Source organism: Lissotriton helveticus, chromosome 11 (assembly GCF_964261635.1).
Source record: "Lissotriton helveticus chromosome 11, aLisHel1.1, whole genome shotgun sequence".
NCBI classification, from domain to species: Eukaryota; Metazoa; Chordata; class Amphibia; order Caudata; family Salamandridae; genus Lissotriton; species Lissotriton helveticus.
Genome location: NC_136072.1, coordinates 69,138,489 through 69,151,395, shown reverse-complemented (window position 1 = coordinate 69,151,395; position 12,907 = coordinate 69,138,489). Strand labels below are relative to the sequence as shown.

At 52.9% G+C, this 12,907-nt stretch overlaps 1 protein-coding gene across 22 annotated transcripts in view; it reads right to left on the bottom strand.

Annotated features, from left to right (window-relative positions):
• The window catches only part of EIF4G1 (eukaryotic translation initiation factor 4 gamma 1), a 980,016-nt gene that overhangs the window by 299,161 nt on the left and 667,948 nt on the right, over positions 1 to 12,907 (bottom strand). For 21 of the 22 annotated variants that reach the window (XM_078666154.1, XM_078666151.1, XM_078666155.1 and 18 more), the window contains 2 exons: positions 12,420 to 12,524; positions 11,835 to 11,997 (listed from right to left, as the gene is read on the bottom strand). In XM_078666154.1, coding sequence (XP_078522280.1) covers positions 11,835 to 11,997; positions 12,420 to 12,524 — 268 coding nt within the window. The remainder of the gene's footprint in view (positions 1 to 11,834; positions 11,998 to 12,419; positions 12,525 to 12,907) is intronic. The other variant, XM_078666150.1, reaches the window with a different exon arrangement.

Sequence of the window (12,907 nt, the reverse complement as noted above, 5' to 3'; positions counted from 1 at the left end):
GAGTGGGTAACGGATGCAGGGGAAGTAACCTCTCAGGGTCTAGACCCAGCCGGGCCCTTGTTCGCTGCCGTGGATTGTTGGCTGCCTCTGCCCTTCTGGCGCTTCTGGAAGGGCCTCCGGAACTGCTGCTGCTGTTTCGAAGCCTGCCCTAGCGCCCCGAACGGTCTCTGTAACGGGCGGTAGGTCTTCTCCTTGGGCTTCTCCAACCCGACGGCAGTCAGGGTCTCGGCCTCCGCTTTCATGCGGGCCATCTCGTTGTCCGCATGCTTGCCAAACAGGGTTTCCCCCGAGAAAGGCAGGTTGGCCACCCGTTGAGCCTCTGGTTTGAGGGATGTAAGGAGACACCAAGCGTGGCGCCGTTGCTTGACACCATGGCAATACCCATGCGCCGCCAGAAGAGACATCAGCAGCCGCGCTGATGACTTGGTTCGACACCAATAGCCCCTCATTCAGAATCTCCTGAAAGTCCTCTTTGTTCTCTCGAGGAAGGAGCTCAGCGAATTGCTGGAGGAACTCCCACAGGGCTCGATCGTATCGGCCTAGCAAAGCCGCGGCACTTGCAGCCTTCATTGCAGTAGACTCCGTCCCACAGACCTTTCTGCCTGCCGAGTCTAACCAGCGGCTCTCCTTATCAGGAGGTACCGTAGACGGGGTGGTGGCATGCGGCTCCCTAGCAGCCGTCACTATGACCGAGTCCGGTGTTGGATTCATCCTGAGAAAGGCTGGGTCAGAATCCAGAGCCCGGTACTTCTTGAGGAGCCTGGAGGGAGCCGCCTTCGTCACCGTCGGAGTGAGAAACAACTCCTTAGCGGGCTCTACCAATCCTGGTACTAGGGGTAGCAACGGCCGAGACAGGTGCTTTTTATGTAGCTTCTTGAAAATCACGGACATCGTGGGCGTAGGCACCGTCACCGTGATGCCCAACTTAGCCGCACCCCTCAGCAGAACATCTTGGAATGAGACGATGTAGTCTAGCCGCGACACCCTCGTCCCAGGGGATTCTGACAAAGTCGGCGAATAGTCCCTGGCCCCAGAAGAGTCGTGTGGGATCTCGATCTGCGCCTACTGTGGCGTCGCCTTGATCTTGTCGACGACGACTCCGCGACCTCTCCCTCCGTCCGGAACGAAAGCGCAATCTCCTCGGCTTCGGACGCTCCGCAGGTCTCAAAGGAGCAGGAGACTGCGGCCTGACCGGGACCCTCGGCTGAGGAGTTTCCCTTAGAAGGCATCGGGTACCGTGGTAGCAAAGCCGTCCTCGACTGAACTGGAGGCCGTCCATGAGGAGGTAGAAGATGATGAGCATGAGGGGGAATCAGCAGTGGAAGCGGAGGTGGAGTGGGATTCCGCGGCAGAGGTTCCTTGGGCAAGGGAGGAGGAGTAGACTAACTTGGCTTAGAAGGTGTATATACCTCGGAGTACACCGAGCCTGGTGACTCACTCTTCTTCTTAGGCGGAGGCGATGGAGAGGTAGTGTCTCCTATTGGAGAACGTCGCCTACACGCCCCAGCGAACCCAGAGGGACTCCTGGCGCCAGAACTCCTTTTGCGCTTCTTTGGCGTCGAAGAACGTCGTCTCGACGACGAGGAACGTCGTGTCGACCGGCGCCATCGCCTCAACGTTGTCACGTCTCGACGGCGAACGTCTTCTCCTCGACGGCGATCGTTGTCCTCGACGTCGAGCGTCTCCTCCTTGACGAACGCCTTCTCGGCCACGAACGCCATCCGGACGCCGAACGTCTCCTCGACGTCGAACGCCTGCGAGCCTTCGACGTCCTCCTCAACGCCGAACGGCAGTGTCGCCTCGACGGCGAGCGCCGATGCCGGGCTGAACTCCCTCGACGTCGATGACTCGACAACTACGCCGATGACACAGTCAACGGCGATCTCGACGGCGGCCTAGTCAGTCCCCTCGACGTCGACGCCGCTTCAACCCAGAGCTCTGGGGAGACGGGGAACAGACTGCTGTCATCCCTCTCGACGCCGTCGATGCTATCGACGTCGGCGGAGAAATAGGACGTTTGCTGGTCTTCCTGCCTCTGGGGAGCCCCCCAGAGATCTCCGCATGGGCAGATGAAGTATGCCCAGAGCCACCTTGTGCCTGCAGTCTTCTATCCTCCAGGCCTTGGAGCCTGATCTTCATCCTCTCTCTCAGGGTCCTGGAGGATAATGTCTGGCAGTTGCCACACTCCTTTGGGACATGAGATGAGGGAAGGCAGACTATGCACACCTCATGTGGGTACGACTTGGCCTTCTTCCTCGGACACTCTGGGCATTTGTCAAACAAAGCAGGCATTTTGAAAAATAAGAGTGCACCAAGACACACACAAGGAAGAAAACACCAAAGTACTTCAAATAAAAGCACTCAAATACTTGAAAAAGTGAAAAATCACCAAATAAACCCTTGAAAAGGGAGCGCTTAATGCTCCAGGGTCCTGCTTGCAGGAGCCGGAAAAAAGAACTGAAAGTAAAAGGGACAGTATCCTGTTCTGAGCCACATAATGGCAGCCTATGGGGCTTGTCTGTCCACTCCTTCCTCTCTATCATTCCAGAGGGTTTTGCTGGTAATGAATATGCTACTTACCAGTATGCATCTGTTCTTGGCATGTAGGGCTGCTAACATTCATATCTTAGCATTAGATCGCCGCCTAGTGTTGGGTCCGGATGATCGCACATTGTTGTCCTGGAAGAGTCTTCGAAGTATCCTGAGATAGGTGGCTCCTCCCCTGGACTACAGTGCGCATGGGCATCGGCTCCATCCCCAGATTGTTTTTCGCCATTTTGGCAGAAGATGGAGTGAAAAGTGTAAAGGATGTCCATGCTAATGATTGAATACAATAGTATATCTGCAGCTGCGACAGGCACCGGGGAGGAGGGTGGGCGATATGAATGTTAGCAGCCCTACATGCCAAGAACAGATGCATACTGGTAAGTAGCATATTCAGTTCGAGGCATGTGGGCTGCTAAATTCATATCTTAGCATAGAATACATAGCAGTCCCTCCATTAGCGGCGGTTGCCCGTGCCAGCTGCAGAAACCTGAAAAAGTGTCTTGAGAACAGCCTGTCCAACAGCAGCTTGCTGCTTGGAATGCACATCAACACAGTAGTGTTTTGTAAAGGTATGTGGTGTAACCCACGTGGCTGCTCTGCAAATGTCCTCTAAAGGAATGTTCCCTAGGAAAGCCATGGATGCCCCCAATTTGCGTGTGGAGTGCGCCCTTGGGGGTATCGTTAGAGTGCGCTTGGCCTTTTGATAACATATTTGGATGCACTTAACAATCCACCTGGCTATTCCTGCTTTGGAAATAGGGTTGCCTTTGTGTTGTGGTGAGAAGGCAACAAAAAGTTGTTTTGTTTTCCTAAAGTGTTGTGTCCTGTCTATGTAGTACATCAACGCCCTCCGTACGTCTAACGTATGGAGCATTCTCTCCGCCACCGTTTGTGGGTTTTGGAAGAATGCCGGCAAGTCAATAGTTTGGTTGAGATGAAACTGTGACACCACCTTCGGAAGGAATTTGGGGTTAGTACGTAGCACTACCCTATTTGGATGAATCTGAATGAATGGCTCTTGGATTGTGAGCGCTTGCAGCTCACTAACACGCCTCAGTGACGTAATAGCAATTAGGAAAGCTACTTTCCACGTTAGGAACTGGAGTTCACACGAGTGCAGTGGTTCAAATGGTGGTCCCATCAGCCTGGTGAGGACCACATTGAGGTTCCACACCGGAGCTGGCGGTGTTCTTGGGGGAATGACTCGTTTCAGACCTTCAAGGAAAGCTTTAATGGCAGGCACCCTGAAGACAGAGAGATGCTGCCTATTCTGAAGATATGCTGCGATGGCGGATAGATGTATCCGAATAGAAGTGAACGCTAGATTGCACTTGTACAGGTGTAGCAGATAGCAAATGATGTTAGGGATAGATGCATCTAGCGGGTTGATGTCATTGGCCGTACAGTAAATGACAAAACGCTTCCATTTTGCAGCATAGCATGCTCTGGTAGTTGGCTTCCTTGCCTCCTTGATGATGTTCATGCATTCTGGAGGTAGGTTAAGGTATCCAAACTCTAGGACTTCAGGAGCCAGATCGCCAGGTTGAGCTGTTGCGGATCTGGATGCTGAATTTCTCCATGGTTCTGCGTCAAAAGTCTGGGCGTGAGGCGCAGTCTTTGATGCGGCACCACTGAGAGTTCGAGGAACGTGGTGTACCATGCTTGGCGCGCCCACGTTGGAGCAACCAGGATGAGAGTCATCGCGTGCTGCCTTAGCTTTCTTGCCACCAGCTGTATCAGAGGGGCTGGCGGAAAAGCGTACGCAAATTTGCCTGACCAGTTCATCCATATCGCATTCCCCTGCGACTGTGGGTGAGGGAACCTGGCGGCAAAGTGTTGGCATTTTGCGTTTTCCTTTGTTGCAAACAGGTCTATCTCCGGATGACCCCACTGCTGGAAGTACGGGTGGAGCACAGATGGGTGTAACTCCCACTCGTGCATTTGATGGCTGTGTCTGCTGAGCAGATCCGCCATCTGATTGTCCTTGCCCGGGAGGTGTTCTGCCATGAGGAAGATGTTCCTCTGAATGGCCCACCGCCACATGCCCTGAGCCAGATGAGACAGCTGTGGCGAGTGGGTGCCCCCCTGCTTTTGAATGTAGTACATCGCGGTCATGTTGTCCGTCCGGACTAACACTACCTTGTTGCACAGATGTACAATGAAGGACTTGAGTGCCATGAAGATTGCCATCAGTTCCAGATAGTTGATGTGCATCTTCTGTTGCTGCGTCGTCCATAGTCCCTGCACTGTGTAAGTGAGCAGATGAGCTCCCCATCCCTGGAGAGATGCGTCCGTTGTCAGGGTAATCTGTGGCACTGGCTCCTGGAACAGTCGGCCCTTGCAAAGGTTGTGTGGAGTCCACCAATGCAGAGAGTCGTATGCCCGACTGGTAACCAACACTAGGTCTGTCAATTGCCCACGAGCCTGTGTCCACTGATTTGCTAAGCACTCCTGGAGCGGGCGCATATGTAGCCGTGCGTGAGGGACTATGAAGATGCAGGAGGCCATCATGCCTATCAACTGCATGAACACTCTTGCTGGAAGTGAGTGTTGTGGTCTGAACTTCTGGATTAGAGACTGCATGCTGTCTATCCTGACTTGGTTTGGATGAGCCATGGCCGTCAGGGTATTGATCGTCGCGCCTAGAAACTGCCGGACATGTGCCGGCTGAAGATGCGACTTTGGGTAGTTCAACGAGAAACCTAGATCGTGAAGGAGGTGAATGGTAGTCGACATGTCCGCGGCGCACTGTCGTTCCGACTTGGCTTGAACGAGCCAGTCGTCCAGGTAGGGGTAGACATGGATGCTCTGCCTCCTGAGGTGCGCCGCTACTGTCGCCAGACACTTGGTAAACACTCTTGGGGCTGTGGTGACTCCGAAGGGTAGGACCTTGAACTGATAATGTTTGCCTTGGATAGTGAACCTGAGGTATTTTCTGTGGGACGGGTGTAGTGGTATGTGGAAATACGCATCCTTGAGGTCTAAGGTTGCTAAGAAGTCCCCCTGGTTTAACAAGGGAAGAATCTGTTGCAGTGTGAGCATATGGAAATGTTCTGACAGTATATACAGGTTGAGGGGACGTAGATCTAGAATGGGTCTGAGAGATCCGTCCTTCTTTGGAATAAGGAAGTACAGGGAGTACACCCCTGTGCCTTCCTCCTCCACCGGCACGAGCTCGATTGCGCCTTTTTGCAGCATCACCACTACCTCCTGCTGCAATAAGTGCAAGTGCTCTGCGGACATAGGCCGTTGCCTTGGTGGAATGTTGGGTGGAGTGGATCTTAACTCTAGACAATAACCGTACTGTACAAGTTGTCGCACCCACCTGTCTGTGGTGATGTTTCTCCAGACGGGCAGGAACTGCTGCAGTCTCCCCCCGACAGGTGTTAAGTGGTCGGGGGGCAGTGACAGAGAGTCACTGTTTGCTTGGGGCAGAGGAGCGGGAGTTGTTGTTCCCTCTGCCGCGTCCTCTGGTGCTGTTTCCTCGGTAACCCCCCTTGTTCTGTTTGGGGTACGAGGATTGTGCTCCACCTCTAGAGAATTGTGACTGTTGACCCATCTGTCCTCTGGTGACTCCACGTGCACCTGAGCGACGAAAATTATTGCCCCGAAACTGTTGTGACTGTAGTGCCCCCATAGACTTAGCAGTTTCGGTGTCTTTTTTAATCTTTTCAAGGGTGGTGTCAACATCTGGACCAAACAGTCTATCAGGATTGACTGGCTGATTAAGTATGGTCGTTTGTATGTCAGGTTTAAACCCCGATATGCGGAGCCACGCCTGTCGTCTCAGCATGACGCTAGTGTTAATGGCCCTAGCTGCTGTGTCTGCGGCATCAAGTGCACACTTTATGGCTGCGTTGGAGATCCGTTTTCCCTCTTCTATAAGCAGTTTGGTGCCCTCTTGAAACTGCGAAGGTAGGTGTTCTAAAACTCGCTCTAGGGTGTCGTAATGCACCCTATCATAACGTGCCAAGAGTGCCTGTGTATTTGCAATACGCCAAAAGTTGGCATCCTGTGCAGCTACTCTTTTGCCTCCAGCCTCTAGCACCTTTGACTCCTTATCCGGGGGAGGAGCTTCACCCGTTGTTTGGGAGTTGGCCCTTTTGCGGGCATTTGCGACCACCAGGGAGTCCAGCGGCAACTGTCCCCGAATGTATGCAGGGTCTGCAGGTGCTGGTCTGTACTTTTTTTCAATACGTGGATTGACCACTCTCGCCCTGGTAGGTTCTTTAAAGATGTCCGCAGCATGTTTGAGGACCCCTTTGAGCATAGGCAGTGTCTTTACTGTCCTTTCAGAGACTGAAAAAGTGTCAAATAGAAAGTTTTCTTCTACTGGGTCAGCATGCATGTCCACATCATGATTAGCAGCTGCCCTTTCAAGGAGTGCATGAAAACCTGCAGAATCTTCAGTTGGGGATGCACGTGCACTGAAAGGCTGTGGGTCAGGCTGTGGGTCTTGCCCCACATCCTGGGTGCCTTGGTCACCAATGTCATCATATGAATCCGGCTGTGCATCTGGTTCATTGATGGGGAAAGTGTACTGGTCATCTTCATCATATCCCTCACCCTCAGATTGTTCTGGGGAAGGAGTGGGGCTCCTTCTTGGAGGAGGCTGGATAGGTTCCATGAGGCCTGAAGCGTCCTGAGGAAGCCTTTTCTTCTTGAGGGGGATGACATAGGAGTCCACTGGCTGTGAAGTGATCCTCCTCTTGTAAAGGGTCAATTTGCCCGTGTCTGCGTCGATAAAACGCTCCGAATCCTCATCTGAGTCGAGTACCCGACTTGAAAGTGCCCCTGCCGTTGAAGAATCCGACTTCTTTGGCGTCGATTTCGTTGAAAAGGCCTTCGGCGCCTCTTTTGGCGGCAGAAGGAAGAGAAGTTTACCCGCAGGCTTCACCGGAATGTCCATCGGCTTCTGTGGCGATGGCATCGGAGCCGACGTAGCAGAGGCCTTCTCCTTGATTCTCTGCAGTGAAGAGGCGATGGGGGACGTGTCACTTACAGTGGCCTTTGGCGCCAACGAGGTCTTGACCTTGCCCTCGGATCCGACGTCCTGGTGGCCCTTCTGAGTCTTTGACGAAGATGCCGCAGCCGCCGACCCAGAGTCCTTGGACCGATGCGCAGATGTACCAGCCTTCGATCCGTGTGACTTTGTCGGCTCTGTCTCCACCACGCGTCCGACTAACGGAGTCCCAGTCGGAACCGGAGCCGTTTCGCTGGCTTTTGCAGGCTTTGACGGCGCCGCAGCGGTTGACCCGTGCCGACCACCCTTCTTAGAGGATCCCTCCTCCGGCGTCGATTTTGACACGGTAGAATCGACAGATTCTTCGACTTCTGTGGACCGGAGGTCGACGGAGTCGATGAAGCAGCGGGTTTGGTCGTTTTCGGTGGTACGGCCGCCATCTTAGGTGTGCTCGAATCCATAAGTTTCGGTTTCGATTTTGGGTCGGCCATTTTAGGTGTAGTCGATACCGTAGGTTTCGGTTTCGATACGGCCTGCCCAGCAAGTTTGTCCGTGGCCGGGCCGGAAGGCGGGGCCGTGGCTTGCGGTACGGGGTCTAGGGTAAGGCCGACAGGCGATCCCGTGACCCGATCTCGATCTTCGTAACCTTCGGGGCATAGCTCGTCCCCATAGCTATCTTCCGCGGCCCCATAAACCTCTTCGACGTCCCCTACCTCTTCGACGTATTCAAGGCCTTGACCCGCGACTCCGTCGCCGTCTTCCGGATCCGCCTCGACCTCCGTCTCGGGCGGGGAGATTTGAAGATGATGACTCTGGTCTTCGTCTTCTTGGTCGCCGAAGATGTTTTCTGGATCTGGGGCCGCTTGTCTGGCTTCAAGGCGCACCGCGCGCCGAATCTTGAGTGTTTTCTTGGACCTGAACTGCGCGCAGGCCCTGCAGTTGCCGTCGTCATGGTCTGGCGAAAGGCATTTGTTACAGACCGGGTGTAGATCTATATGTGGGTATTTGGACCCACAGAGCGGACAGAGTTGAAACGGACTCCGCTCCATGCTGTAAAGTTGCAGTCGTGTCGCGATGAGAAGGCCCCGATGTCCGAAGAGCGTAAGCACTCCGCTGATTCCGACTCCAAGAGACGGAAGAACTCGAGACCGTGCGCAAACAATACCGACGCTATGAAAACAAAGCCTTTTGGCCTCAAAAAGTTAGTTTTTCTCGGTTCCGACAGAGACGTCGAGACCGCATCCGAACCCAATGGCGGAAAAAAACAATCTGGGGATGGAGCCGATGCCCATGCGCACTGTAGTCCAGGGGAGGAGCCACCTATCTCAGGATACTTCCAAGACTCTTCCAGGACAACAATGTGCGATCATCCGGACCCAACACTAGGCGGCGATCTAATGCTAAGATATGAATTTAGCAGCCCACATGCCTCGAACAGGAAAGTTTTTCTCTGTGGAGAAATCTTGACAGGCTGTGCTGTTTGTGGGTTTTTGGCGGAATTTCTAGTTGAAGTACTGGACATTGTAGCCTGTGGACATAGGCTGCATTATCGGTCTTTAAATTCTCTCTTAAGTGTCTGTGCAGGTCTGCATTTTTTGACAATTTAAGAGCTTATTTTTGATTGCTCCGGGGTCCACGCACATGGGCGGGACTATTCACTAGATTATGACTATACACAGAGATCTTCTTTCTAATTTTTTGCACTTTTTCACTATTTATTTTCACGCTCCGCAGTAGATCTGGCGTTGCAGCACACAGAGGGGATGCTAGATCCCCTCTGTGGGGCCCGATGATGAAGCATGTCATCACTAGGTGGTGAGTGAGGGCTTTCTTCTAAAAATAACGCCTTAAGTGAAGTCGTTCCTTGCTCCATATTGATGGTCTCCTTTATTGCCTTGGAATACTCTTGTTTTGTTTATGAGATTGACACGGGGGTGCGAGAGTATCCCACTACCCTATCTCTCTTTTTGTTTTGATATACACAGAGATCCCCTACTACAGAACTGACACGCTGCTGCCCCCCTGACCAGCCTCTGCGGGTCCCACATCTGCCGCGCTGAGACTGTTGCTGCTGCGGCCTGTGGCTCTGAAGCGAATGTGTTGGTGCGTCCCTTCCGTGGCCACAAAAGGAGCGAAAAGCAGAAGGCCGAGGAGGGCAAGTGGCCGAAAGGCCCAAGGACTTGGCCATAGCCCTTGAGTCCTTAAAATGCTCCAACGCACTATCTGCCTTGTTGCCAAAAAGGCGAATGCCATCAAAGGGCATGTCCATCAGTGTGTTCGACATCCCCTGAGAAGCCACTAGTCCTCAGCCAGGCAGGGAGGCGGAGCGCCACGGTCGTGGAAATCGCCCCGCCCAGCAAGTCGGTGGTGTAAAGGCCAAATCGTATTGTGAACTTTGCAGCATCTCTCCCTTCAGCAATAGCTTTGGACAGCACTGTCCAGGCCTCCTCTGGACACTGAGGCAGCACCTGCGCCACTGTATACCACACAGAATGAGAATAACAGCTCAAGAGACATGCAGTGTTCACAGACTGCAGCCCTGAACAAGTGGAAGAAAGAATCTTCCCAAACTGTTCCAGTCTCTTGGATTCCCTATCTGGAGGTGGGGTAGGGATGGCGCTTTGGGAAGTAGAGGCTTGGGCATCCAAGCTCTCAGGGGTGGAGTGTTGGGAGAGAAAGAGGGGGTGGGGGTTCGCCCGGGGCTGGGCGAATGAGTCAGGCCACGTTTCTATCCACAGGAGCCCGTGTTGGGCCTGGACCAGGTGCCCAAAAGATCGTCCGAAAGTGCATCATTACAGGGCTGCAGTGGCTCCGCAGAGGTAGCCGCCGGCTGAAACACTTATGTCAGGAGGTTAGTCCTGACAGCCACTGAAGGGAGTTTGAGGTGGAGAGCCTCGGCTGTCCTACGCAACACCACTGCATAACTCGCACCCTCCTCCGTAGCCACGGTAGGAGGAGTTGGCATGCCAAGGTCAGGAGAGGTGTCAAGACCGCTGGCAACTCCCGAATCCTCAACCCAGTCCAGGTCAAACTCACACTGTGCTGTGAGAGGGTCCAGAGACGACTCCCAGTTGTCCCCTTCCTTCGAAGGCTGTGGAACAGGACGAAAATACGGAGACTGGTGGACATAGGGGTAGAAAGGCCCCATTGGTGTCGGAATCTGAGTCGAGTGACCCGTTCCGGCATCATGTCCACTTCAGGACTGAAACCGGAGACAACGTCGAGTGGTGCCGGTGGGGTCGGTGGAGGTGTCACGAGGTCAACCGGTATAGACCCGGATCCAGGCCTGGATCCTTGAGGGTGGTGCAGGGGCCAAAGCCTACAGTGATGCCGGAGCCGCCGACAGTGCAGGGCGAGGACCCACCCAGTCGGGTCCGCGGGGCCCGGCTGCCCAAAGAAGCAGGCCATGGATGTCAAATTCCTGCAGCTGGGCCGGAGTCGCCGACAGACCCAGGGAAGGGCGGGTAGGCAGACGGAGACACCGTAGGCTCCGCAGCAAAAGGCGAGGGGAAGTCAGTGAGCGATGGTGCTTCTTCCACTTCTTGTGATGCTTCGCCTTACCTGACCCCGAGTGAGAGGACTTCGATCCCGAAGAACGATTGTGATTGCTCCGCGACCGGTCCCTCGACACGGGACCAGGACCTCGAGTGGCGCGGAGCAGACTGCGGACTTCAAGCAACTTTCAGGACCGCTCCCGCAAAGTCTTTGGCGCCATGGCCCTGCAGTCGGGTATGACTTAGGGTCGTGGTCGCGCCCCAGGCAGTAGAGACACACACTATGCGGGTCCGTCACCGACATCATTCAATGACAATTCCCACAGGACTTGATACCGGGCCTCCCTACGGCACTAGGAGTCGATCGACTGGAAAAGGAGGCAAAAAAACTTTGAAAAACCCAGTCAAAAAGTGACTGGGGGTACCGCTCTCTCCGGATCTGCGCTTGCTGGAATGGAAAAAGAAAGAACTGCCGTTAGCGCATGAGGCAGGTGTTTAAGTAGCTGCCGCAATGCCATCTCAGCGACCAAGACACCAACGAAGGACGCGGAGCCGCAGGACGCCACCTTCTGACGCGGGTACTGCTGACGAAAACTTTCCGGATCCAGTCTGACACCTGGGGGTAATCCTAAGGTAAGAAATCTATCACTATGTGTTTATTTCAAATACACATCCATTTATTGTTAATTTAATGGAGGTCACTTATGTGGTCTCCAGACTTTGTCCTGGGAAATTGTTTCCTTTAAGTTTTACGGTGATCGACCGCTTTACTATCAGTGCAAAGAATCCTTTGGGCACCATTCTGAAATGCAATCTACAGGTATACTAACCAGATCCTTGACGCCCAGGAGGTTCCCGCCTTTTATCAGGCTTGCTAGACGACATCAGATTATGCACTTTTATGGCCTCCCGTTGCTCTTCCAGCTGAGCTTCTTTGTGTATTTGATCAATGGTCTTAGGACCTTGTTCACCTCTTCGGGGCACCCAATTGCACTGAAAAACAAAAGATACATAAAACGAACACTATTTTCCAATAATTGCTTGCACGCTGAACACTACTGGGGAATCTAAAAATGTCTGCTCCTATCACACCCCAACTTGAAAAATAAAAGTACTGGTCTTCCAGCTCAAGAAGCAATGCACCACACCCTCCACCAGTCAGCCCCCGCTATATCTCTGCTACAATGAAGTGGCGGTTGTCCAAATCCCTCGCATTTCGCATTTGAGCAGGCTTCCTTTGCCAGGTGCACGGCACAGCTCACATTAGGTAGCTTCGCTGCATTTAAAAGATGAATATACTCTTGGCCAGATATGAAGGCATGCAAGTCAGGGCTGGATACTAAAATGGCATTTTGTGTGCCAAAGTGCATCTTGCATCAAGAATTTTGTTAATAAAAAGGTACAGAAATCCTTACCAATCTCAGATCAAGTAAATCTTGCAACATGAAGCGAATTCGGGAAGATGTTTTCTTTTCTTTGATGATCTTATCCATCTGGTTAAAATACTGATCCATTCTTGGCTGTGAGAAAGAAGAGACTATGCATGAGACAACAGACCAGATTATCACCGCTGAAAAATGTATGCCAGATAAAATACTGCACGTCATTAAGGATTGCTTTTTTATTAATTGGGGAAGTGTGTGCATGGGAAAAGTGTGAAAAGAAAAATGCTGCTTACGTAGTATGCATCTGTTGGTGGCAACAGAGCTGTAGAGTCATGCTATGCATAGATCGCCATCTAGCGTTGGGTCCGGCTGTTTGCACTTTGTTTTTCTTCCAAGTCTTTCCAGTCACAAGGTAGGTGATTCCTTCTTTCGGTGATAGTGCGCATGGGCATCTACTCCATTGTTAGATTGTTTTCCCACAGAGAGTGATAATGAAGATAGTAGGAGTAGTAAAAGGA